The sequence below is a fragment of the Desmodus rotundus genome, chromosome 1, assembly GCF_022682495.2.
Source record: "Desmodus rotundus isolate HL8 chromosome 1, HLdesRot8A.1, whole genome shotgun sequence".
Classification (NCBI taxonomy): Eukaryota; Metazoa; Chordata; class Mammalia; order Chiroptera; family Phyllostomidae; genus Desmodus; species Desmodus rotundus.
Window position 1 is genome coordinate 23,842,802 of NC_071387.1, and position 25,231 is coordinate 23,868,032.

Here is a 25,231-nt window from a genome sequence, read left to right on the forward strand (position 1 = left end):
CACAGAGTTATACATGTATAATCACGTAATAGCAATTTAAAAATCCCTTGTTGACATTAAAAATAATCAAGTTTTCCAAATGTTATGTTTGTTTCCTAAAGCTTCCCTTATTTAGCACCTGTGGCAATTCTTAAGATGAGTACACATATTTTTAAAGAAATACGCATATTCTTAGCTATCAAAAGAAAATTGCTGACATTTAAGGGTATTGCTATGGATTTTTTCCTAAGCATTTTTACATTTATGAAATAGTATTCTAGAAACAAATCATTAAAAGCTCTTCATTAATATGTATAGTATCATTACAAATGTTGCATAAATACTTATTCAGCTACATAATATCATTTTATGGGTGATTTAAAATTTGTTTAACCATTCTCCTACAGTTGGAGACTTATATTGTTTTCAGATATAAATAATGTTGCAGGAAACATCTATCTCTAAGAGCTTTTTCTTTATTTCATATTTTATTTCAAATAGAATATGGGGCAAATTTAATATAATTTAAATTTTTATACATTTTAGATGGTCCAAATCTAAACTTCAGGGCAAATTTAATATAATTTGCCTTGAAGTTTAGATTTGGACCATCTCTTAGAAAAGGGGTTGCCAAAAAATCCATAAAAATAAAAGAAACCAATTTGATTATTGTCAAGAACCATCTACTCTAATGCTTCATCAACTCAGAGTCAGCACTTCACATTTTTTGTGGTTCTTTTGGGACGTTTTATTTCAGCTTTTCAACAACCTTAGGAATGGTTTATGGCAAACATTATCATTCTCATTTTAGACTGAGAAACACGCTAGCCAGCCAACCTGCCCAAGGTCACCAAGTAGAAGAGCAGATGCCATTCAAATAATGGCCTTGCTCTTTCCAGGTAAAAACTCAGCAAATACTTGGATACTGACACAACGCAGTAACAGGTTATCCTGAATCCCAGGCACACTCCTGCCCAGTCCATTATTTGGTGTAGCACCCAGCCTTAAATAACAAAGGAAATGAGTCCTTTAGAACTACATCAGCCTTTCCTTGTCCAGTGCTGAGGACAGTCAGCCTGAGAATTCTTCTTTTGGCTTTTCTTTACGATTTATCAACAACAAAGCACCTCTCATTCACCATGAACTTAACCAGAAGTTTTAATGCATTAGATGATACACTGGTTAAGCTGTAAATTGATCTGCCTGTCAGATGATGTTAGGGGCAAATCTGGGTCTGTCCACGATTTGGAAGACCCACCCCCCCTCCACACACACCATTTTTGTGACCAGCTCTTACGACTCTTCTTTGCTAGTGACTTTCCTGAGGTGATTTCCATAGACAGCTAACCACACCCATTTTCTTCTTTACTGGTAGCTATTTTAGAATGAGTTATTTCTTACACTCTTGCTCAAATTTTTGATATCCACCCGATAGAAAGACTGAGGTTCTTTATGCTCTCACTATGTCACTAAAAGTTAAACCACATTTAGAATGTTAAAGTTAAAGAGAGGTGGAAGGTGTGGCTCAGAAAAACTAGATCCTGAAAGAAAAGCTGTTGAGGTGGAAGGTGGATATTATCATGTGAGAAACAATTTCAATATTACGTTAAATGAAATAGGCCAGGTGGTGAAAGACAAATACCATATGATCTCACCCGTAGGTGGAATCTAATGAACAAAATAGAATCACAGACATGGAAACATGGAACAGACTGACAGTGACCAGACAGGAGGGGGATAATGGTTGAAAGAAGGGGAAGGAAAAGATTATAGTTTTGAGGTCAGAAAGATGGAGCTTTGAATCAGTTAGTACTTCTTAGTTGTGTGACTCTAAGTAAGTTCACATACCCCTTCTGAGCCTTTCATTCCATCTTTCAAAGAGACACAATAAATCCCGTAACTGTTAAAATCAGCACTCTAAAAGCATTAACACAGTGCCTGGCAGTCTTAGTTCCTTTATTTTTGCCACCATAAACCTTGCATTTATGGTGTCCTTTTCCCATGGAACCCCTGATTTGAAAGACTTAGTTTACCAATAAAATAGCATTTACAATAATTCATTTTCTCATTTTTATTAATCCAAAGTCAAATAAATTGCTAACTAGACTACACAATTATTATCAGAAAAAGTATGATAAAATAGAGGTAAAAGTAATTTCACATGGAAGCAAAGAAACTTGAGATTTGGGTTCTTTATTATAGATTTATGGGGGGGAATCTGCGACGTCTATTAGACTTAAGTCTCCTTACCTGTGAGACTCAGAGTCACTGATCACAAGTCACAAGCCACTAAACCAGAGGAGCTAAGGTCCCTCCGAATGCAATTTAACATTCCATGAAACCATTGAGCTCCACAGAAATGGAAGCCAGGGTATTTTCTTTTGTATTCTTTTGAAAAATTCAGGGTTTTAAAGTTAAATAATAGAATTTGAGGTAACTGTGAAGTTGCATGCAGTTGTAAGAAAAAACACAGAATGATCCCAAGTACCCTTTACCCAGCTCCCTTCAAGGACAGCTTGCAAACCTATAGAACAATAGCACAGCCAGACACTGAGACCGACACAGTCAAGATACAGGGCATTTCCATGATCACAGGGATCCTTCACCTTAGCCTTTCACAGCTGTCCCTGCACCCCCAACCCCAGCTCTCCCTGGGCGACCACAGATCTGCTCTCCATCTCCATAATGCTTTCATTTCATGCATGTTCTGTAAATGGAATCACGTAGTATTTAATCTTCTGGGATTGGCATGTTTCACTCAGCAAATTTACCTCCAGATTCACCCAAGTCACTGTGTATGAAAACAGTTCGTTCCCGACACTGTCTTTTGGACGATCCACCTGGCTGAGCGACCTGATCAGAAACTATTTCTGCACACTAGCAGCCACGTAACTGCACCGAAAGAAACTCATTTCAAAAAGACGTACTCTACTCTGTGATCAGAACTATATTTTAAAAAAGTTCAACTGCAGAATTTATCTTAGTATGTTGGACACGCAGAAGATTTTGCTTGTTATTTTTCTTTTTTTGATTTCTTGATTAAAAAATGTTTATCTTCCATGGTTTTAAGTCATTTTTTTACAATGTTATAATTATATTATTCAAATTTATATCTTCCTGGAAAGCAGGTTGGCAATGCGTATCAAGAACCTTATTATGTACGCTGCCGACTCATTAATCCCACTTCTGGGGTTCCGGCCTCAGGAAAGGAGTGCCGATGTGAACAAGGGTTTGTGTACAAAGGTTTCCCTGCAGCATACTTTATTTTAGTAAAAAAGGAAAACAATTTAACCATGAAGAAACCCCAGGGGCTTGGTTAAAAAAATGATACAACAATTGTATAATCACATGTAAAGCATTTTTAACAAAATAGGAAATGTTCATAATACCATGCAAAATGAAAAGAGGAATACCAAACTGCCTTTCCTGGTGGATTGTAAATTTTCTTCATTGACTCGTATATGACCAACACCCAGAATAGTCCCTAGGACATTACTATAAATAAAATATTTGTTGAATGAATTGAAAAAAGATTATGATAAACCTTAAGAAAAAAATTTAGGTTTAATTTTTTTAACCTAAATTGGCTGAAAACCTCAAAGCCAATTTTAAAACATAGTATTTTATCATCTCTATATATAGAAATGAAGGTTACAGTAAGTGAAATAAAGAACAATTTACAGAGAACCAACAATGGAAGGGATGAAGCTGAGAATCCCCTCAGAATCAATGATTTGGAACATAAGGAAGAAAAAAAACATTAAATCAGAACAGCAATAAATAACATTAAGTTATTGTCAGGCACTGTACTCTTCAGTCTTTAACATGGATTCATTCATTCAGTCCTTGCTACTAAAAAAACCTCTTATTGTAAAAACATGACAAAACAAATCCAACAGTCATAATGTAGGTTTAATTATATATTTTCAAAATAACTATCTTCATAGTTTTAGAATTCATTTTAGATGACAGTTGCTTAAGAACTTAACACCACATGGTGCTATCATTGCCTTTTTATAGCAAATATTTTTTCCTTTCAGAAACACTTTAAAAGCACAGTGGCTGGAGTAACCTAAGTGTTGGGCAGTGGGAGAATATTTAAAAATAGCATCTGAGTTTGGTCAAGATGGAGGTGCCTCCTTGCACAACCACAGCAAAAATTACAAACTAGATTACAAAACAAATGTCACCCAGAATCATCAGAAAATCAAGCTGTATGGAAGTCTGACAATCAAGGAATTAAAGAAGCTACATTCATCCAGGTGGGTAGGAGGGAAGGAGATGTGGAGATGTGCAGAGATGCGTGGCGATGTGAGGAGATGCAGAATGGGCATTCCTACACCCATGTGCAGTGGATAAAAATTGGGAGAGATACCTCAGAAGTAAGGGACCCCAGGGCCACAGCAGACTACTGAGCCCAGGGTTCTAGCACCAGGAAGATAAGTCTCCATAACTTCTGGCTGTAAAAACCAGTGGGAGTTGGGGTGGTGGAAGAAACTGTAGGATTCTCAGAAGTCTCCTCTAAAAGGGCCTCTGATGGACTTATGACTTATACAAGCTAAACCCGTCTGAGACTCAGCACCAAGGAAACAGCTGGAAGGGCACCAGTGGCATATGGGGAGACACTGAAGTGACTGGCATCAGGTCGAATGCCAGGAGACAGCTTCCTCCCAGATGCCAGGCAGTGGCATTGTCCCCTCCATAAGCCCTCCCCTACAGAGAGCCACAGAGCAGCAAATAGGGTTGCTCTGCCCTGGTGATTACCTAAGCTTTCTCCCCATCCAACTTACTGGTGTACTTTTCTACATTAGGCCACACTACTAAGACAGGGAGTCAAAGCAGCTCTACCTAATATGCAGAAACAAACACAGGGAGGCTGCCAAAATGAGGAAACAAAGAAACATGGCCCAAATGAAAGAACAGATTAAAATTCCAGAAAAAGAATTAAACAAAATGGAGATAAGCAATCTATCAGATGCAGAGTTCAAAACATTGGTTATAAGGTTGCGCAAGGAACTTAGTGAAGATCTCAGCAGCATAAAAAAGATCCAGTCAGAAATGAAGGTTACAGTAAGTGAAATAAAGAACAATTTACAGAGAACCAACAATGGAGGGGATGAAGGTGAGAATCCCATGAATCAATGATTTGGAACAAAAGGAAGGAAAAAACATTGAATCAGAACATCAATAAAAAAAATCCCCCCCAAATGAGGATAGGCTAAGGAGCCTGTGAGATATCTTCAAAAGTACCAATATCCGAATCACAGGGATGCCAGAATGGGAAGATAAAGAATAAGAAATTGAAATCTTATTAGAAAAAATAATGAAAGAAAATTTCCCTAATTTGGTGAAGGAAATAGACATACAAGTCCAGGAAGCACAGAGTTTTCCAAACAAGATGGACCCAAAGAGGACCACACCAAGACACATCATAATTAAAATGCCAAAGGTGAAAGATAAAGAATCTTAAAAGCATCAAGAGCAAAACAGAGAGTTACCTCCAAAGCAATTCCCATAAGACTGTCAGCTGATTTCTCAAAAGAAACTTTGCAAACTAGAAGGGAATGGCAAGAAGTATTCAAAGTAATGAAAAGCAAGGATCTACAACCTAGATTACTCTATCCAGTAAAGCTTTTATTTAGAATCGAAGGGTAGATAAAGTGCTTCCCAGACAAGGTAAACCTAAAGGAGTTTATCATCACAAGCCATTGTTATATGAAATGTTAAAGGGACTTACTTAAGAAAAAGAAGGAGATCAAAACTATAAACAACTAAATGGCAACAAATATTTATCTATCAACAATTGTATATAAAAAGCAAACTAAGCAAACAAGCAGAACAGAAACAGAATCTCACATATGGAGATCATTTGGAGGGTTCTCAGTTGGGAAGGGAAAGGGAGAATGGGGGAAAAGGTGCAGGGATTAAAAAGTACAAATTGGTAGGAATAAAATAGACAGTGGGATGTTAAGAACAGCATAGGAAATGGAGAAGCCAAAGAACTTATACGCATGTTCCATGGGACATGAACTAAGGGGAGGATTGCTGGAGGGAATGGGGGGTACCAAGTGGAGAAGGCCAAAGGGGGAAAAATTGTGAGAACTGTAGTAGCATAATGAATAAAATATACTAAAAACAGCATTTGATGAAATATTGACCCTCATAACAATGAGTACTTATGAAGATTATCAAAGCAATGTGAAAAATGTATGGTATAGTATGAGGTGAAAGGGGCAGAACAAACAGGTATGTATGCTGTGACTGATATACCATAGAAATGTAAGCCTAGGACAAAACACTGGGTGGGAACATATGACACCGGTAAGTTATTCGGTTATAGAGGTGGTGTCTTTTTCTTTCAAATTTTCTGAGTATTTTATGGTTTGACATACAAACACAATAAAATCCAATTATAATGTTATTTATTATTTTGCAGATTTGAATAGCAATATAGAATAAATTACCTGTTCTCAGGCACTTTTAAGGACATTTTAAGTCTTAATCCCCAATAGCTCTATTGCAAAGTGGTTTATATACAGTAACGATGACAGCTAACATTCACTGAGAACTTGTAATGTAACAAGCATGTCTTAGGTATACTACATGTACTAACCAGTTTAATCCTCACAACTCTAAGGGTTTGGCATTATTAGTACCCCAAATCGATAAAGAAGCAAACTGAGGCACAGAGAGGTTATGTACCCTGCTTTGAGTCACACAGTTAGTCAGAGAAAAAGGCGGGATCTAAATCCAGACAGCCAAGCTGCAGACGCAGTACCCCTAACCACTTATCCAGGCTGTTACTTAGTGCTTTACAGTTCACAATATGTAAGCAGAAATACAGGCAAGTTACACTTAACCACCTGTGCCTCAGTTTCCCCATCTGTAAAATGAAGATAACAACAGATCTTCCTTTACAAATTTGTTGTGAGGATGAAATGAGCACAATACACGTAAAGTGATTGGAAAAGTGCTTCACACATACAAAGCCCTTAAGGGGCTTGCTATATATTAAGTTACAATACTTTCAGTTTTTTGGTGGGCTAGATGTTTTTGAAATTAAATTATCTATATCTATATATCTATGCAAAAATTTACTGTACACCTCAAGATAATATATTTGGCCTTACCTTGCCTAGGAATAACATGAAATCCCCCACTGTGTTGATGGCGGCCACTCGCAAAGCATTCTCCACGAGAATGACAAAGGCGTCCTTCGCTGAGGTGCAGAAGTTGGTGCTGTTGATAGCTGTGGCTGTGTATGCATTCTGGACAAAAGCAAAAAAGATATTTTCATCAATAAACACAATCTCACTTTGTTAAGACAGAAATCAAGCATAATTAAGCATAGTTTGTAAAAAATATTTCACCAAACCCATTGCTTTGGTGAGGTACAGATTAAGATGAAGCAAAAGAAAATATGAGCTATTTAAAAAATTACCTGATATGGTAAAAAGACCTTTTCAGTTGGCTTAGTTTTTATCCTTTAAAAACACTGATATTTATTAAAATACATACTAACCTTTCCAACATCCATTAACTTCTTCCCTGTCTTAGTACATCAAACATCACTGAACCTTTCCTAGATGTCTTAGGTGCATCCTGGTGAATATCAGGGATGCACTATCACCCTTCCAGTGATGCTCTAAAAGCTACACAAATATGCAACGGCATCACACTGCCGTGCTGCTTCATCTGGACCACCCACCATCTCCTCCTTGGTGCTCTCTTCTATGCTGTCACTTCCCACAGCTAGTAGATAGCTATTCGCTGCCCAATTATTTCACACCCTTCATTCTGGGAGCAGGACCTGAACTCTCGTCTGAGAAAAGAGCCCTTCCCCCATTCTTCAGAGTCTGAGTGGAGTGGATACCTCCTTCAGCTGTGCGGGTGGGCAAGTCAGGTTCAGAAATGGGCATGTAAGCTAATCAGAGCCAATGAAAGTAAATGATATTCCCTGGGGCTTCTAGGAAAAGAAGTTTTCTTTCTCATCCACCAGTGCTCCTCACAGAGTGGCTCTCTCATTTTCCCGGGTAATGAGCTGTGAGGGTATGAATTGCCAAGGTCGTTTTGCCAACATAACGGGCAGCACCTAGAGGTGCTAGATAGAGGTCATAGTGTGAAACCGAGGGGGAGGCTAACGCCAGAGAGAAACCAGGCACGTGCACTTGGTGACAATATTTTACGTCATTAGGAACTAGCCAGATTTCTGGACTTTTCAGTTACAGTGGCTACTACATTGCTAAGGATCTCTCCCCTCTCCTTCTCCCTCCTCCTTTGTCTCTCTCTCTTTTTTTAGGTCAGATTGAGCTGGCTTTCTGTCCCTTGTAGTGCCGAGTCCCAGATGACCCACTTTTATTCAATTACACCTGCTTCTGCTGCCCCATGTCGTCTCTGACCCACTAATCACAGACTGATTTCCCCCTCTTTTTTATATTCCATTTTAGAATAGCATTGGCATTTTCTAGGAAATGTGAATAAGTACTATAAAGTCAAATGTGTCTGAGTCTTAGGACAGTATATGGATTTTGTGACAACAACTTCTGGTCCTGAGGAATTTTTGCTTTAGTGCTGACTTAATTATCGATGGGTCCAAAATGTTCAACTTGCCAGAAAACTGCCGGACGTGAGGGCAGACTTTACCCTGTGTTGTCCACAAAGCTTCAAGCACTGAGCTTGGCAGAGACAGTCTTTAATTTCTGAATGTTCCAATGAATGCTTATTAGTTATTAGGAACCTGGTATGGAGATGAGGTTTGACTTATCGAAAATTTAATTTGCTCTTATATGATTAAATTCACTGATTAAAAATACAGAGCATTCCAGGGCCAAGGAAAGAGTACTGTCCTGAGCAGATTACTACTTAAGGTTCATAAACTTTTTCAGCAAAAAAGCAGTAGAAAATGATGATGCTCTTTGAGAAACACAGTTAGGATTTTAATATATGAAATTCCATCACACAAATTAGGGTAATTTATTATCAGAATATAGTACTATATAATATTTGCCAGCCTTTTATCTCAAAAGCTAATAGATACAGTATTTTAAGGAAATCGTACTGTTAAGTTTTTCTTAGCATTCATTTGCTGCTTGGCCTGTTCTACTGTCATCTCAGTGTTTCTTATCAGTCAAAAGAGAGCAGGCACCAAAGCCTGAACTGCCTCACTGCAGCGGCGCACATTTCTTCATTTTTACAAAGCTCCTTTTGAAACATTCTGCAAAATGCCACAATGACATCAAAATAAACCATACTTTTGGTCTTGTGTAATAGTAACTCTGCTGAAAAACCATGGAGAACTGCCCTCGTCTGAACTCTTCTCCAGAATCAAAACCAGTTCCCAGTTCTCACCAGTTCCTTTTATACTCACTAAAGAAACAAAAAACCCACTTAGCAATTTAATCGAAAGCAGGGGTCCTCTAACTATTATTGCCCGTGGGCAAAATCTTGCCTGCTGTCTACTTTACAAATAAAGTTTTGCTGAAACACAGCCATGCTCATTAGTTTACATATCATACACGGCTATTTTCATGCTACAATGGCAGAACTGTGAGAGACTATATGGCCTACAAAGCCAAAAATATTTCTTCCCCTATTCTCAGACATGATCAAGAGACTACTGAACCAGTTTTGGCCATCCTTCGGTGTCTGCAGGAGTTTGGTTCCCGATACCCCAGGATACCAAAATCCGACAATCCTTACATCTCTCACAGGAAGCGGCGTAGTATTTGCATGTAACCTACGCACATCCTCCTGTATACTGAGATCGCTTCTAGATTACTTATAATACCTAATACAATGTAAGTGCTGTGTGAATAGTTGTTACACTGTTTCATTAGGGAATAATGACAAAAGTCAGTCCATGTTAAGTACGGACGCAACCATCACAGGCCTACCTACACAGTACACATCAGCAACATAACCCCCCAAGCGGTCTCCATCTGGGGTTGGTTGGTTAAATACGCAGATGTGGAGCCTGCGGGTATGGAACACGCGGACACAGAGGGCCAACTGTATTTAATGACAGGTTTCCAGAGAAAAATACCCTATCATATTCTACATATAATAATATATATATTTATATATATATAATGCGATGCTTCCTGAAGTATGAAAAGCATCATCATGTCCAGAATCAAGGATACTGAATAACCCATTTAAATCAACTGCGTAGCCTTAAATTCCACCTCCTCAGTAAGGACAGACAACTCTCTCTTAATTACGCTGTTCTACCCTTTGCAGTTTGCACTTGACTTTCCTTGAAAGAGGAGACAGAAGAGAGGGTCCACACACCTCCGATCTCTCCTGTTGTCCTCAGACCAGCTGACTCCAGGCGCAGGCCCAACATTTCCAATGTAAACTAGAAAAGCTTTTTTGTTGTCCTCATTATAAGTTTCAGAAGCATCAGTTTATTTGAGAACTATCATTACTCCTCCTCTGCTGCTGCTTTCTTCCCTCCTGGCCCTGCCCACCCATTCCATTTACTTTTACAGCAGCAGCCCATTTATCTGCAGACATAGAAGGAATGATTTTTTTCTTCACTCCTCAGTTCTAGGGTAGGCTAGGCTTATGGAAATTCAGCCTTCTTGGCACTATTCCTACAGGTCTGTGCCACTCCTTCGTACTCAACCTAACTGAAAACACCAAGTGGCTATTTTACAAGCTTTCTCCCACTCCCAAGGCAGTTAGAGATGAGCTGCATGTGAGACACAAAGGTCACGATGACCTGTTCAGAGAATGTGCTACAGATCACAGCAAGTCCGTAACATTCCTCTCCGCTTCTGCACCTCCTAGTCTAAAAGGACTCATGCTAAGATTCTCAAGAAATTCTGAGTCCTTTGTAGCTTCCTGTAGGAACTGCTCTCTGGGCTTTCTTCAGACTACTCAGCTGAGATTTTTAGAGCCCATCCACCTTCTTCTCAGCCAGCCTTCCTGATCTAGGGCTAAACCCCACACAGTGAGGCACCACTGATTCACATTTTGCTGGTGCCCCACGTCTGCTCAGGTAGGACACAGGCTTGAAACTAATTAACTCTCAGAAAAAAGTTGAACACCATCCAGGAATCTCTTTAAAAGGACACCTATTAGCACAAGTGGTCTCTGGTAGCATTTTAGTGAGACAGGATATAGTGAAAAAGTAGTGGCCACGTGGAAGAAATGTGTTGGGACAGAGGTCACCATGCAGGTAGCTCAGGCCTGCTTGGCCACCTGTCCCAGAGCATAGCTTCTCCAGTCTCACACCTCCTTTCCTTTCTCCACTTAAGGACCTAGAAATTCTCTTGCAGTTTAAGATCTTACATAATAACGCAATATGGGCAAGTTAGATAAATGGTAGGGAAAGGGAAACAGGATATGTGTGGATCATTCTAAATTAATAAGGGAAAAGGCAATTAAAATGATCCCTTTCTTATTTTGAGTGAGGGATGGAGGGAACACAAAGTCAGACTTACACCATAGATTTCATTCAGTTTGGTTGTGATTTTTTGACTTTTTTAGAGGTTCATCAGAATTAAACTGATGTTGCAAATCATAATTTAAATAAGATTGTCTTTAAGACCATCACTTGTCTTAGTTTACAGCACAATACATGAAAATTCGAGATGTTTACATATTCTCTATAATAAACTATAATTTAGTTTAGTGTTCTTTATATTGCACAAAATGTGTATATATTTATATAAGAAGCAGCATGATATCACGGCAAGAGCTAGGCAAACTTAGATTGAAAATTTCCTCCACTCTAGGTTTTGTGATCTGTCATGAGATACCAGTCTCAATTTTTCACCTATAAAACAGAGGAAATGAGCCTTCCTCACAGAGTGGTGGAGAGAAAGTGAACATATATATAGTCTGTCCAGAAAAAGTCCTGCCAGCCATTGTTAACATAATGAGAACAGTTGCACGACATTGATGTAACCTGGCAGCCAAGGACGGTGGACTGGAATGCGCATGCATGAACAATGACAACTTCACTGTACTAGTCAGTGGGGGCGGTAGACACTGTTGAGTGAGCATGGGTACTGTGTGGCCATCACATTCAAAATGACTGAGCGAGTAAAGCAACAAATCTGCATCAAACTTTGTCTTAAGCTTGAGCATTTCTCCACAGAAACTGTCTGGATGATTTAGAAGGCCACAGCTACAGGCAACTGGTGATGGGCAGCTTCATCACAACAACGTGCCCTCCTGCATCACATCTCATGCAGAGTATTTTGGCAAAACATCAAATCACTGAGGGACTCAGCCCCACTACAGCCCAGATTTGGGGCCCTGCGATTTCTGGCTTTCCCCGAAACTAAAATCACCTTTGAAAGGGAATAGATTTCAGACCATCAATGAGATTCAGGAAAATATGATGGGGCAGCTGATGGTGATTGGGAGAACTGTGTGAGGTACAAAGGGGCCTACTTTGAAGGAGACTGAGGCATCATCGTCCTTTGTACAATGTTTCTTATATCTTCTTCAATATAAGAAGAAGATATTTTTTTCATATTACATGGCTGGATACCTTCTGGACAGACTGAGTATGTATGTAAGTGTTCAGTATAGTATCAGTTAGTGGTGCTCAAAAAATATTCCCTACAACTCCCACTCAATACTACACAGTGAAAAGCTTTATTATCTTAAGAGCTCACCAGCCAGAGAGCAGATACCCTCCAGTGTTAAATGTACTATCTTCAAACAGCAACCAAGGACTGAGTAATCCAATTCCCCAGAGAAACAGATCTGATTGTAACCATCTCTCCACCTAAAGTGAGTTCTACCTGTTAGATTAGATGTGAAAAATCACCTTCCAAGACACATTAGATAAGCACCTACAGAAACAAAGAGCAACTCGCAGTTCACTCTGTTTATTTGCAAAGCTCTGACACCTATGCTGAAAATACCACAATAAAATGGCTCATTTTAAAAATCTAAAGCTCTTTCTTGAAGGCAGCCGCATTTCCCATGCAGTGTGGCACTGGAGCGTGATTTGGGATTAGGAATTCCATACTGTTCTGCAAAATGACTCTGACCTACTCTACCCCGGTTTCAACACTCTTCTTTACTATTATCATCTAAATTCTTTAAAGCAGAGGCAACAAACTGGTGGCCCATGACAACTGACATTGCATGGCCTAAAGACCTCTTTGTTCCAGCTCACTCAGAGTTTTATGTATTTATTTATTTAAAGAATTAAAGGACTATGCCTAGAGTGAACAAATTCTTAAGAAAAATCAACGATGAAAGGATGGGAATTAAGTCATAAGAGACAAATGTCTGTCCTGAGAGATAAACCCTAATGATATTAATTAACGCATCTCAATGAGTTAATAATGAGCCTTGGTAAGAATGTATGTTACTTTTAGTAAAAGGTGAAAGATTTGTGTGTTCTGAAGAGAAAGCAGAGTATTAGAATGTATATTACTTTTAAAAATAAGAGTATGATTGAAATAGAGATACCTGATCAAGGAAGGCACAATGTACAACACTATGAGAAAATGTGACACCTTTCAGTTAAGCTCAACCATTTATGTTGGAAGAAGAAATGACCAACATATCGTTGAAAATGAATGTTAGATTTATTTTTAAATTAGTTTACCTGATTTAAATAATTTAGGCACTTTTCAAGACACCAAAGGCAACAAATGCAGGATTTCAGCACACATCGAGCACAGGCATTTTCCTGGAAAGGAGGAACAGTTGAAATAATTTTTAAAAACCAAAGAATTAAACCTTCATAAAGAATACTCCAAAAGTTAGAAAAACAGAAAGTTTAAAAATTATAACCTATGCTTCAAAGCCTCCACATCCATCCCCACTTCCCCTTAAGATGTAATGGCTGAACTATTTTTAATCAGTTGAGCACTTAATTAGTACCTGTTGCATATAAGATATAGCGAGGTATGGAAGACCAGCAAGGATTTTACAATCTAGAAGGAGGGGAAAAAATGCTACTAACCATGAAAAAGGTTAGAATCAGAATATGACATAGATACTAGTGCCATGAGAGTGGAGAACAGAGAGAGAGACAATTTGGGAGGAATCAGGGAAGATTTCTTGGAAGGGGTGACATTTGAGCGATGTTATATTGAAATGCATGTTATTTCCACAGTCAAGGACGGGGAAGAGGTTCTAAGGAGGAAGGTGTGTGACTTGACACAGGAAGAGAAGCACAGGACACTCTCGGAAACCGGTGATGAGATGGACTTTGCTAGAGCATATGAGTGCAAGAGTGGGGTACAAGGGAGGAAGGGCTGGCTTCCACCTTGCCAGGACTGAAGAAAACATCCACAGCCGTGGGCATGACGCCATTTACTATGTGCAGAAGTGGCGCCTGGCACGTGTCCACGGAGAGTCCAGGAAACTGTTTTCCCCTTACCTTTCCTTTGAGCTGACTGTGAATGTACATAAGGATCATCCGCGGAATTTTGACTAAGGTGATGATGAAAGATCCTTTGGCCACAGTGCCAAGGTGATAACGAATAAGGCGATTCACTGATGCCAAAATAGGTGTAAATGGCAAATTCCTTTTGTCCCTATTTCAACGATGACAAAAAAGACAATTAAAACAGAGGCTAGACCAGAATGGAAACACAGGCATGGTTTAGAGTCCCACGGGATAAAAAACTGGTTCATTTTTCTTATTCTAGCTTTATGACAAAATGGCAAAGTAACATAGCACAACTACTGTAGATGCTGCAGATGTACCATAAAAAATTAACATCTTACTTCTCGACAGTAGTTTCATGGGGTTCCTATGCTCTAATATTTTAAGTTAAATAAAAGTGTGCTTTGGATGTCCTTATTAGTCAATACTTAAGGGGGATAGATGGTAACGGAAAAATACAATAAAAAAAAAAAAAGGAAATGGAACTTGAAAAAATGTTCAGTCTGAACCCGGCACCTCATAACACCAGAAAACGGTAAGGCCTGCAGCTTCCATGCAGGTCCGAGGTTAGGAAGGCCAGGCACATGGCTGTTCTGACCCAAACAAATTAAAAAGGCTTGTTTTCCTCTGATGGACTTTTGTATAAAGAAACGTACATAAGACACCACTACAAGATTTATTCTTCTGCTAAATATAATTTGTTATACGATGGTCTGCTGTTCTGATGAATTTCTGAGAAAGTTTTAGAAAAGTGTAAAGAGTAAAATAACAACTTCTCATTTTCCCACCTCCCAGAATTAGCACCTATAACATCTTTTTTATTCACTTCCAATTACTTCTTAAGGAAATGACATTTCTTACAAGGCTCAGTGCCATTCCTTTCAGGCACAATCACTTAGATGACCTTCAGTTTTCTGACAAGTACGAGTTCTCACCTAGTAAAATAGTACGTCACCACTGCTCCCGCCACCGTCATCTGCTGGCACGCCAGGATGAACTCACTAATCCAAATCAGGCCCACCACGTGGTACCACCACATGTACTGCAGAGGCCCCGACAGTCGGAACTCCACGAAGCCCTGCTCGTTCTTCACAGCGCTGCCTAGGAAAGATCAAGGAAGGAAAGAAGAATCACATGAAGTATAAACCAAAAGCATGGCTATGAAGTTGAAGAGATTAATTTAATTTCCAACAATAGGTCCCTACCCCCAAAGCACAAACTTATGATGATAGTACTATTTCATTAAGGGACAAAATTAATTATCCCTTGAAGAGTTGTGAAGCCAAATATCATATAATTCAGCATTTTGTGTTCCTCAAAGTCATGATATATAGCTTTTAATTTTTGTTCTATTGAATATAGTTCTTACCACATTATCAGTGACTTACTTTAGGCATGTATTTTCAAATACTTTACATTTTTTTCAGAGCTATTACTTGTCTATTAATTATAGACCTGATTATTAACAAACTACAGAAATTCATATTCTATTCAATTGGTGAATGTGTGCTGAATGGCCAGAGAAATTACACATAAGTTTACTAACCTCATGTTACTCCTCACAGTTAATTCCGTTTAGGTGTAACCTTTAATACGAAGTAGGGCTACAAGCAGATCCCAGAGTCCGAGAACTGAAACATCACTGGGTTCAGGTCATTCCCAAACTAGAAAATCCCATGGAAGCAAGTTGATCTTGGCTGTAATTGGGGTGTGGGGCAACTGCGAAGTGGCACTGCATTCATTAGTTCAACCTGGCACGGACCCAAGTGCCTGAGTGACCGCAGGAGTTCACTTTGAACCCATGACCAGGGTGGAACGCCAGGCCTCACCTGGTTTCGGCCCACTTTGCTAGGATGATCTACGAATCGTGGTTAGAAACCGAAGAGACATAACCACCGGAAGTACTGACGGCGATTCGACGTCAGTCAAATGTCTGAAGAACTGTATCTCTTTGATGTTTTAAATATTTTAATGCGAATAAGACGCAACATAGACAGAAAGAAGCAACAGGTCCCCTTACCAGTGGTGCCGAGGAAAAGAAGGGTCATGATCCAGTACACCCAAAACAGGACAAGAGCGAAGAAAGTCCAGAAGGGTTGGAAGACCAGCAAGGGCAGGTGAATGAAGACTTTGCCAGCCACGTGGAACAAGGCGATAGTGAGAGCGACACGTTTGCGCATGAACAGCATTATCAGGAACAGGATAACCTGTGGGGGGAGAGTGGAGGGTAAGGTTTCCGTCTCTGATGGAAGCAGGGAAAACCAAAACTGAACAATGGTGGGAATTTTTACCGTAACCCCTTCACTCGAAAACTTGACAGTTTCATTATGAGTCCCAATAATACTTTATCAGTCTGTGTCTCTCTTGCAACACTTATCATTTTCAATTGCGTATTGGAAATGCCCTTTAAAGCTAAATAAAAGGATTTCTCAATTTATTACTGAATCCTAGAATTCTACTTTTCCTTTCTCCACTCATTATAAATCAAAATGTGTTGTTTGTCAGACAGGATGTGACACTTTATTTGAATAGTTTGTGCTTGTCACTTTGAAAAATAGGGGAGAAGCCCACATGCCATCACCACAAAAGCACTGAGGAATTTGTACCTCATCCCCCATATTGAGCCAAGAGCTCCTTAAGGGCAGAGTCCATGCCAGATTCACCCTCTGTTCACCAGCCCCCACCCTCCTGCCCTGGCACCTGGTATAGATAATGGCACTTAAAAGATGATTAATATATCCCCAATCTGTATAATAACAAATATCTTTTGGCACCAATGATTTTATGATAGCTTTATTTTATTTTTTGTTTCAATGCTTAATAAAAAATTTGGGTTTATACCTAGAAGCAGAGGGAAATGTCTTTTTTCTTTTGTTCAGAGAGGAGGAGATGAGCCAAAGATAAGAGTATAGATTATTTAACCACGTTAGTTAGGAATTATATTGTAGAGTGGCTAGGCAGTGAAGCTTCCCTATACTTAGGAAATAATGTTGTAAAAAGAAAACTTTAAAAGGAAAATTGGGAACTAATTAGTAAAATAAATGAAGTGACACAAGGTGACTTATTTCTTAACATACTTTTTTATAGTAAAGGGAACTGCTTTATAAAAAGTGATTATATTATCTCATGACGGTAAGAAATGTGTTCTTCTGGTAAATAATAATGTAAATATTCTGAGTGAAAATCCTCTCAAAAAAGCAGGCCGTGCAGAACAAAACACCGCATCAATAGCACACATCAATGAAGAAAGCCTTCTGTGGGACGGAGATTTTATCTCATGCAGATCAAGGTTAGGCAAGTGATAGCTAGAGGTGAGTTTCTGCTCCGTTAACGATCTCCTGTAAATAGATGCACAAAGCTGAACCCATACTCACTGTGAACACTGTAGCTGCAATGGCGTAGATGAGGAGGGCTCGAAGATTGTCTTCAGCTATCTGAAGCTGTTCAGGAATAACTGTTTCTTTGGGAGACTTTCTTTGCTTTGCATACAGCCACCATAGTACACCTGTGCCACCTGGAAACAAAAACAATTGTTTTTGCAATAATTATTAGCATACAAAAATGTGTAACAAATCCCCAGTTTTCTGGGCCCTCCCTATGCAACACCAGGGGACTAATACAGTAGCTGTAACTTTTCTGCCAGCCTAAAGGGAGCTCCAATTATTCCACTATCCCCTTCCACATTAGACACTCACAAATCTTTCAGTATATCAGATAAACTTCCTTCAACTGTATTTGTTATTGACTTTGAAGCTGAGAGAGATCGGCAAAGACAGATACCCCCGAGAGGCACTGGTCACAAAGAGCCTCTGCATGGGCTTAAGCTGGGGAGCCTGCAGGGGGCAAGCAAGGGTCACAGAAATCAGCAACAAAGCCAAGGTCGGCAAAGATCTCCTCCTCGGTACTCACCACAGTCGCCCTGCTACTGAGCACTGACAGTCACGCAGTTGAAATATTCCTACCATGAATAAATGAAGTTCAGAAGAGTAGTTCCCGCCAAAGGTAAAAACAAAGACAGCAAATCTTTGATAGCCGTGGGTGTGAGGGCCAGAAATTTCTATCTCCATTACTGGTTCAGAGATTCTAAGAACTAGACTGAAGACAGAGGCAAACCCTTCATTCAACTCATCCAGCCAACATGTTGACTGCCTGACAGCGCCCCCTGTTCTAGGTGTTGGGGATAGCGAGTGAACAAAACCAAGTCCCCACCTTCAACCCCCATGGAGCTTACATAGTAACAGGGAGACAAAAAAATAGGGAAAAAAGTAAAAACCTAGAAAGCCTAAGAAGAAAGTCATGTGGTAAGAGGGATAGAAAGTGCTGGCATTGAGAAAGTATTGCGATTTTATATAAAATGGGTAAGCAAGTCCTCACTGGTGAGATGAATTTGAGCAAGAGAATCAAAAACAGGGAGAGCGAAATCTATGAAACTAAGAAAAGAGTGTCCCAGGCAAGAGATAAATTCTAAGAGGCTGAGGTAGGACCATGCCTGGCAGAAGACCTAGGAGGAGGCCATTATATCTGTGCAACAAGCAAAGATAAGAGATGTGGGTAACAAGGTAGCTGGGGACCAGATTACACAGTAAGGGCTTGCAGGCCATGGTAAGGAAATGGAAGATTCAGGGTAGCGTGTGTGTGTGGGGGGGTGTGGGTGAACAAGATAAATGTCTGCAAGACAGGAAACTGAGCTAAGTTCTACACAAATCAACCTGACCTCTACCTTCACTCAAGTAAAGAGTAAACGGGGTCAAAGGGAAAGTCTACACCCACACCTGTTGGCAGGTACTGAACATAAATTTTTTCCTTCTATTGAAGATGAGTAAACAAGCCCAAAGAACTGTAAGTCTATGAAAAATACTTCAGAGCCAGGGAAATACTTCTACTTTGAAATTTTGAAGGTGTAAGAAAATTATTTTTAAAACTACTTAATAGCCTCCCAAAATGAACTAAAATATATGTCACACACACACAAAGACATACAAGAGGGAAATGGTCTGGATTTCACATGCTAACAATGGTGATCTGAGATGAGGGGGTAGAAATAACTATAAAATTTTAAAAGGCAAAAGTAAACAGTCTAAAGAGAAGATGTAGCATGTGAAAATATAAGTTTTATTTTCTTTTCATATTTCTATTTTCTACCATGGAAGTAGTTAGATACCATGAATAGGTATCACATTTATAACTGGAAAGAGGAAATTATTATTTTTTAAATAGATAATAAACACAGAAATCCCAAAAAGTTTCATTACAAACAGTAAAACAAAACACAAGATAAAATAGAATGTCAATAGACAGAAAAATGAGAAATAAAATTTTAAACACACACACACAATTATTCTGCCCAGAACACTTTTCAACCAGAAAGAACTTCAACACCTTAGAATGGCTGATTCGGACCTTCACAAAGTGCCAGATAAAAGGAAGGGATTCCTTCACTTGCAGGGCAGGGAACATGGGGAGAATCAAGGGAAAATTAAAGAGCCAGAAGCAAAACAGAGCCTCAATTGTATTTTCTCTTGGGTTCTTCCCCCAAAATTAACACTGACAAACAAACAAAAAAAAGTTAGCCCCTTATAAAAAAATCTCCATTTGAAATGACCTCACCATTTCATTTGATTTAGTGTTCTCACAGTGACCTAATGTCTATGTAATCCACTTACCAGACTTTTTACAGTTAAAATTACTTCACGCAGAAATTTTTTTTAAATAATCAAAGTAGTCCCAAATTGAGGGAGTGACAAAAGCAACTGTTAAGTCTCAATTCTTAATTACTGAAAAACAAAGAAATAAGCAGCTTACCAAGTGAACCCAGTATGACCAGAATTGTCACGATCCACACAAGTACTCTTGATATATACCTGATTATCACCATCAAAATCATGGATAGAACTGCAGGGAAGATAAATAGAGAACATGGAGAATATTATTTGAAAACACTGGAAAATACAAAGAGAAACTTTTTCAATTGTTTTCTCCTATGGAAATAATCTGTTGCTATTGACAAGTTCATGACCCCGATTTAGGTAAGAAGGAGACTGGCTGGTTTTGCACTTTGACCTTGGTACTAGTGCCATCTGAACCCAAAGGCATCTAACTGTGGGTTTACAAACACAGAAAAGAATACATGCAAATGCACATGGTGACTCAAAACAGCACAGAACGCTTGTGGATTCGCCACAGGAAGGTGTCAGAACTCACATGCAGACACACGTGCCAACACACAAAGTGCAGAGATGACGTGGCATGTGGGTGACCAGAGAATATCTCATGCAGACAGAGACCGGTTCGATTAGGTGCTGCACCTCCTCGGGTGATCTACGCATCTCAGGACCAGTTTCTCTGGTGGCTGGTTAATAAATGGTAGTTTATCTTTCTTGGGTAGTGTCTCCTCTGAACCTCCAAGAGATGGTCTAACCCTAGGGAATAACATCCTGGCGCCCAATGAAGCCCAAGATTCCTCAACTGGGGTCAGGGTCCTGACGAAGCAGCTCTTCAAGAAGGAGCAAAGCTTGGGGTAAGGTCCTTGGCTACCTCTTCTTCCCATCCCCAACTAAATTCCGAAATGCTAAAATCTTGAGTAAAAAAATGTCAAAAAATAAAGTGGGAGAATTTAGCCCTTTTATGGGGAAACTTACTTCTAAAATTATAATTTGTTCATCTTTAGTCATCTGAAGGCCCACCTCACAAACAAATGGACAAAGAACTTAAGCCTCAAGGGAACCATTCTAATAAAAAGATAGAGAATTCCAGTGCCTTAACAATATTATTATCACTATTTTTAAGGTTTATGTTTATTTTTTCTTGGTAAAGTATTCAACTATCTCAGAAACCAAATAATTCTTATGTAAAACTAGGCTAATAGTCAAGCCAGGTAACATTATTAAGGTACTCACTTTTGCAATAAATGTACAGGAACCAAAACCAGATAGGAGTAGCTCAAATACCACAGAAATAGCTTTTCATATGGATAGCATTATTTCAATTGCGTCAAGTACTACCTAAGCAAAAAGAAAATACTCTCCAATGACAAGACGGACAGACAGCTAGTCTTCTCAACGACTATGCTTGTTGGTAACAGACATAAATACTCATGTTACTTATATAATGAAATGGTCGTTCGGTTCCTACCAGTTTACTCCTCCCAACTAAAAAGGTCTATAAATTCTGACATGGCTACATATAGTTCGAGGATAATATAGGGAGTTTATATCTTGAAAATAACAGTTTTGTTTGATTATACTGTCTACTCAACGATAAGGAAACTCAACGGCTAACAAGTGGAGATTTCCTAATTTTTCCAGCAACACAGTGATATTATGAACTATTGCAAGGGAAAAAATATTTCAAAAGTAATCAATCAGAAATCTATGTTCTTTGATGGAAATACACATAAAAATATGTGGCCTCTTTTTATAAGCAAATAAGCCAAAGATTAGATTCATAACTAAAAACAAAGGAGTACTGATTTGTTCAAAAGAAGACTCTTGTTATAATGTTAAAGGTTATTATAGACTTAGTAACCAAAGTTTGGGAACACACCAGTTTTCTCCAATGAGAAAAAAAAAAGAAAAGAAATGAGTTTCAGATATATATATATATATAGGACTATATATAATCTGAAACGATTGTTGGCTATGGGAAGTGGAACATTTTACAAGTATCCCCAGTTGTATTCATATTTTGGTTAAAAGACAAAACAGTCTTCTGCTGCAGTACTATGCAATTGCTAATAATGAGAAAAACAATTACCTAGTGATAACAAGCAAAGTCCCAATATAATTTCTTTGCTGGTCATTACTCCACTAATCAGCCTGTGTAAGACACTATTGTCACTGACAAAGGTGATCAGGGCCTCTGCAAACTTGGCATAGCAGGAAATGTTCACAGGAGCACAGCGATGGAAGAATGGAATAGGTGCACTGGTGACACAAGAAAAAAAAAATCAGAAAAAAAATTACTCCTACTTAATATAAATGCCACATCAAACACACAAATGAAGGGTGGATATGACTGCAATACACTCCACCCTCCACACGTCATATGGGAGCTAAGAGCTGTGAGCTGGATGCTATGAGGATGACTATAATGGGTAGTGATGCAAATCTTACCACAGACCTTATCAAAGAGGGTGGAGTGCATATTCCAACGGAAGACATTACCCTCCCCTTCTAAAAAGACACACACACACATATACACACACACATATAAAACTACTGAAAGCAAAACCAAACACTTAAAACTCCTCAGCCTACACATCTGTCAATCAAGGGGCAGATGACAAAGCTTACAAACATGTACTTCATTGAACTGAAAATGGATTTTTGCCATAAGCTATTTAAAAATAAAAACACACATGTGCTTTTGCTTGAAATGTGCCATCATTAGTAGGATGTTTCCTCTATCAGAACAGCATGCAAAAACTTATATTAAAAATGGTGTTTGGGCACAAGCTTAGTAACTCTCATATAATAAGTGATGTCTCAGCATGACTTAGTACAGCATAATATGCAGCTATTTCAAACAGTAACCATGGCCCTGCCTGGTGTGGCTCAATGGATTGGGCGTTGATCTGCAAACCAAAAGGTGGCTGGTTCAATTCCCAGTCAGGACACATGCCTGGGTTGCAGGCCAGGTCCCCCAGTTGGGGGGGGTGTGAGAGGCAACCAATCAATGTTTCTCCCCCTCTCATTCCCTTTCCTTTCCCCTGTCTCTAAAAATAAATAAATAAATTCTTTAAAAAATAAATAAAACAATAGCCATGAATAATAATGTATGGAAGTACGTATGACATAAGAGAACAAGGGGGAAAAAAACCCCCAAAATTTACATATAATGTGAAGATTGCATCTCTGTATAAAGATATATACATAAGAATCAGAACAAAAATATAAACAAACGAAAAATATCTCATTTGGTAGGGTCATCAAATTTGAAGCTACTTGCTTTCTCTTTATCTGTTGTAACCATGAGATTATTAATATACAAAAAAGAAGTAATCTCACGTCAGACTGCAGCTTTTACTTGTGAAGGAACACAGCTATGCATGACCCAGACATTAATCAGGTTTGTTGTTGACATGGTTCTACTTTAGCTCCTGAGAGGACGGTAGACATCTAACCCGGAAGAAATTTTAAACAGAACTCTATGCACATGCCCTCAGCTGCAATTTGTTTGGATTGTAAGAGAGCCCGTATGTGTGTCAAAGCAAGAATACACACTTATGTGTACGTTAAGTTAAAATTTAGCCATTGCTAACACAAATCCCACATCTTCAGAATTATTTGTAGGACTGTCAGTCACAGCTCTAATAAAACATCTTGATTGGAATGATATAGTATGTTTTTATTCTTGGTTGGCACTACTAATTTTGGTCATTAGTAGTTAAGATTACATGGTTGAACATCAAATTCCAAGGTTTCTAATCTCTGTGAAGCAACCTTGTATAAACACAAGCAAAATACTACCCTATTTTCTTTCCTCAAATGTTGGTAAGTGAGCACCACTGGGAGTAAGAACAAGCAATTTCTTCCATGCTGTTAAACTTCACGGAACAATAAAATAATATAATATAATTTTAAAGATCCAGCCTTACCTTAGTTATGCTTCATTAAAATGTATCCCAAAATGATGTGACAATATGACATGAATGTTTATTTTTTTTTAATTTGCATCTTGTGACCTGTGGGTGTATTTGTGTATACCTCTAAAATGGTGAGGGTGAAAAAGTTTTAGTGAAAGTTGATGACAAAGATTTGATATTTTGTCAGAAATTGCAGAAAGCCAAAGCATTCTGACTAATGCTTTAATTGCAGGTATGCAAGTCATCAGTTTTCCACCAAAAGTTGTTTCACTAATGATATAAAAAGATATTAACTTACAAAATACTCTGAAGTGAAATGGATTTAGTTAGACATATTACAAGAAAGAAAATCAAATAGGATTAACCGTAAATTCCTAAATCAATGGAGGCTGATTTGGCAAGGAAACCTCCAAACTGATGCTTTCTTGATAGTGTACCTACCAGATTAATGTTCCCATCTAAGGGCATCTAACCATATTTTTAACTAAGGCTTGGTTCTCTAGCCTTCAAAACAAAAGTCCTCTCTTCCTCTCTGCTCCACGACTATGTGCACCGCCCCCTGCTCTATTTATTAGCCTGTCATCTCTGATGTAGCCTCAGTTTAACTCACTTGCCTCTGACCTTAAACATAAAATACATCCACCTTAGGGACACTGATGTCTTTTCCTTATTTTGAATAGCCACCAATTTTCTTGGCCTGCTTTCCTGTTTCCTTTTTCCTGTCAGATAACCATAGTAAACTTGATCCTCTGAACAGATGTGACCCCACCTATGGCTCTCATAACCTAACAGGATGCTGATATATTTTTATACTCAAAGAAATACACATCATTCCTAAAAGAAATAAAGGAAAGAAACCTGGACTTGGGTTCAAAAGCCATGAGTGATTCTCCTAACATTACACAGTTGCATATCACTCCATCTCTCTCTCTCTCTCTCTCTCTCTCTCTCTCTCTCTCTCTCTCTCTGTTTTTCCATCTGTTAGTTGAAAGGGTAGGAAAAGTCCTTTGTCTTTTCTGATGTTAATAATAATAACAATAATATGCCCACCCAGAAGTCAATGATTTTAAATTAGCAGGAGCAGCAAGTTCAGTATTTTTAGTATGCTTCTGCTTTTCAGACTTAGAATGAGAACAGATAATTTGAAAAGGGCAGGGTTCTACTGTTAGAATTCTAATCCTTCACTTTTTTCCAAGAGGAAACAATGTAATGCCTGCTCTGAACTTACCCTTTCAGGTCATTTTCATAGCGTATATAAATATATGACCAACTGAAAAGAATACTTTTTACATGTATCCCTC

At 38.7% G+C, this 25,231-nt stretch overlaps 1 protein-coding gene across 3 annotated transcripts in view; it reads right to left on the reverse strand.

The window, feature by feature from the left end:
* Positions 1–25,231, reverse strand: part of SLC44A1 (solute carrier family 44 member 1) — a 157,704-nt gene that overhangs the window by 43,711 nt on the left and 88,762 nt on the right. For all 3 annotated transcript variants that reach the window (XM_053922062.2, XM_053922060.2, XM_053922058.2), the window contains exons 6-13: positions 22,100–22,269; positions 20,150–20,239; positions 17,722–17,861; positions 16,368–16,554; positions 15,283–15,448; positions 14,339–14,495; positions 13,559–13,642; positions 7,110–7,247 (exon numbers count right to left, since the gene is read on the reverse strand). In XM_053922062.2, coding sequence (XP_053778037.1) covers positions 7,110–7,247; positions 13,559–13,642; positions 14,339–14,495; positions 15,283–15,448; positions 16,368–16,554; positions 17,722–17,861; positions 20,150–20,239; positions 22,100–22,269 — 1,132 coding nt within the window. The remainder of the gene's footprint in view (positions 1–7,109; positions 7,248–13,558; positions 13,643–14,338; positions 14,496–15,282; positions 15,449–16,367; positions 16,555–17,721; positions 17,862–20,149; positions 20,240–22,099; positions 22,270–25,231) is intronic.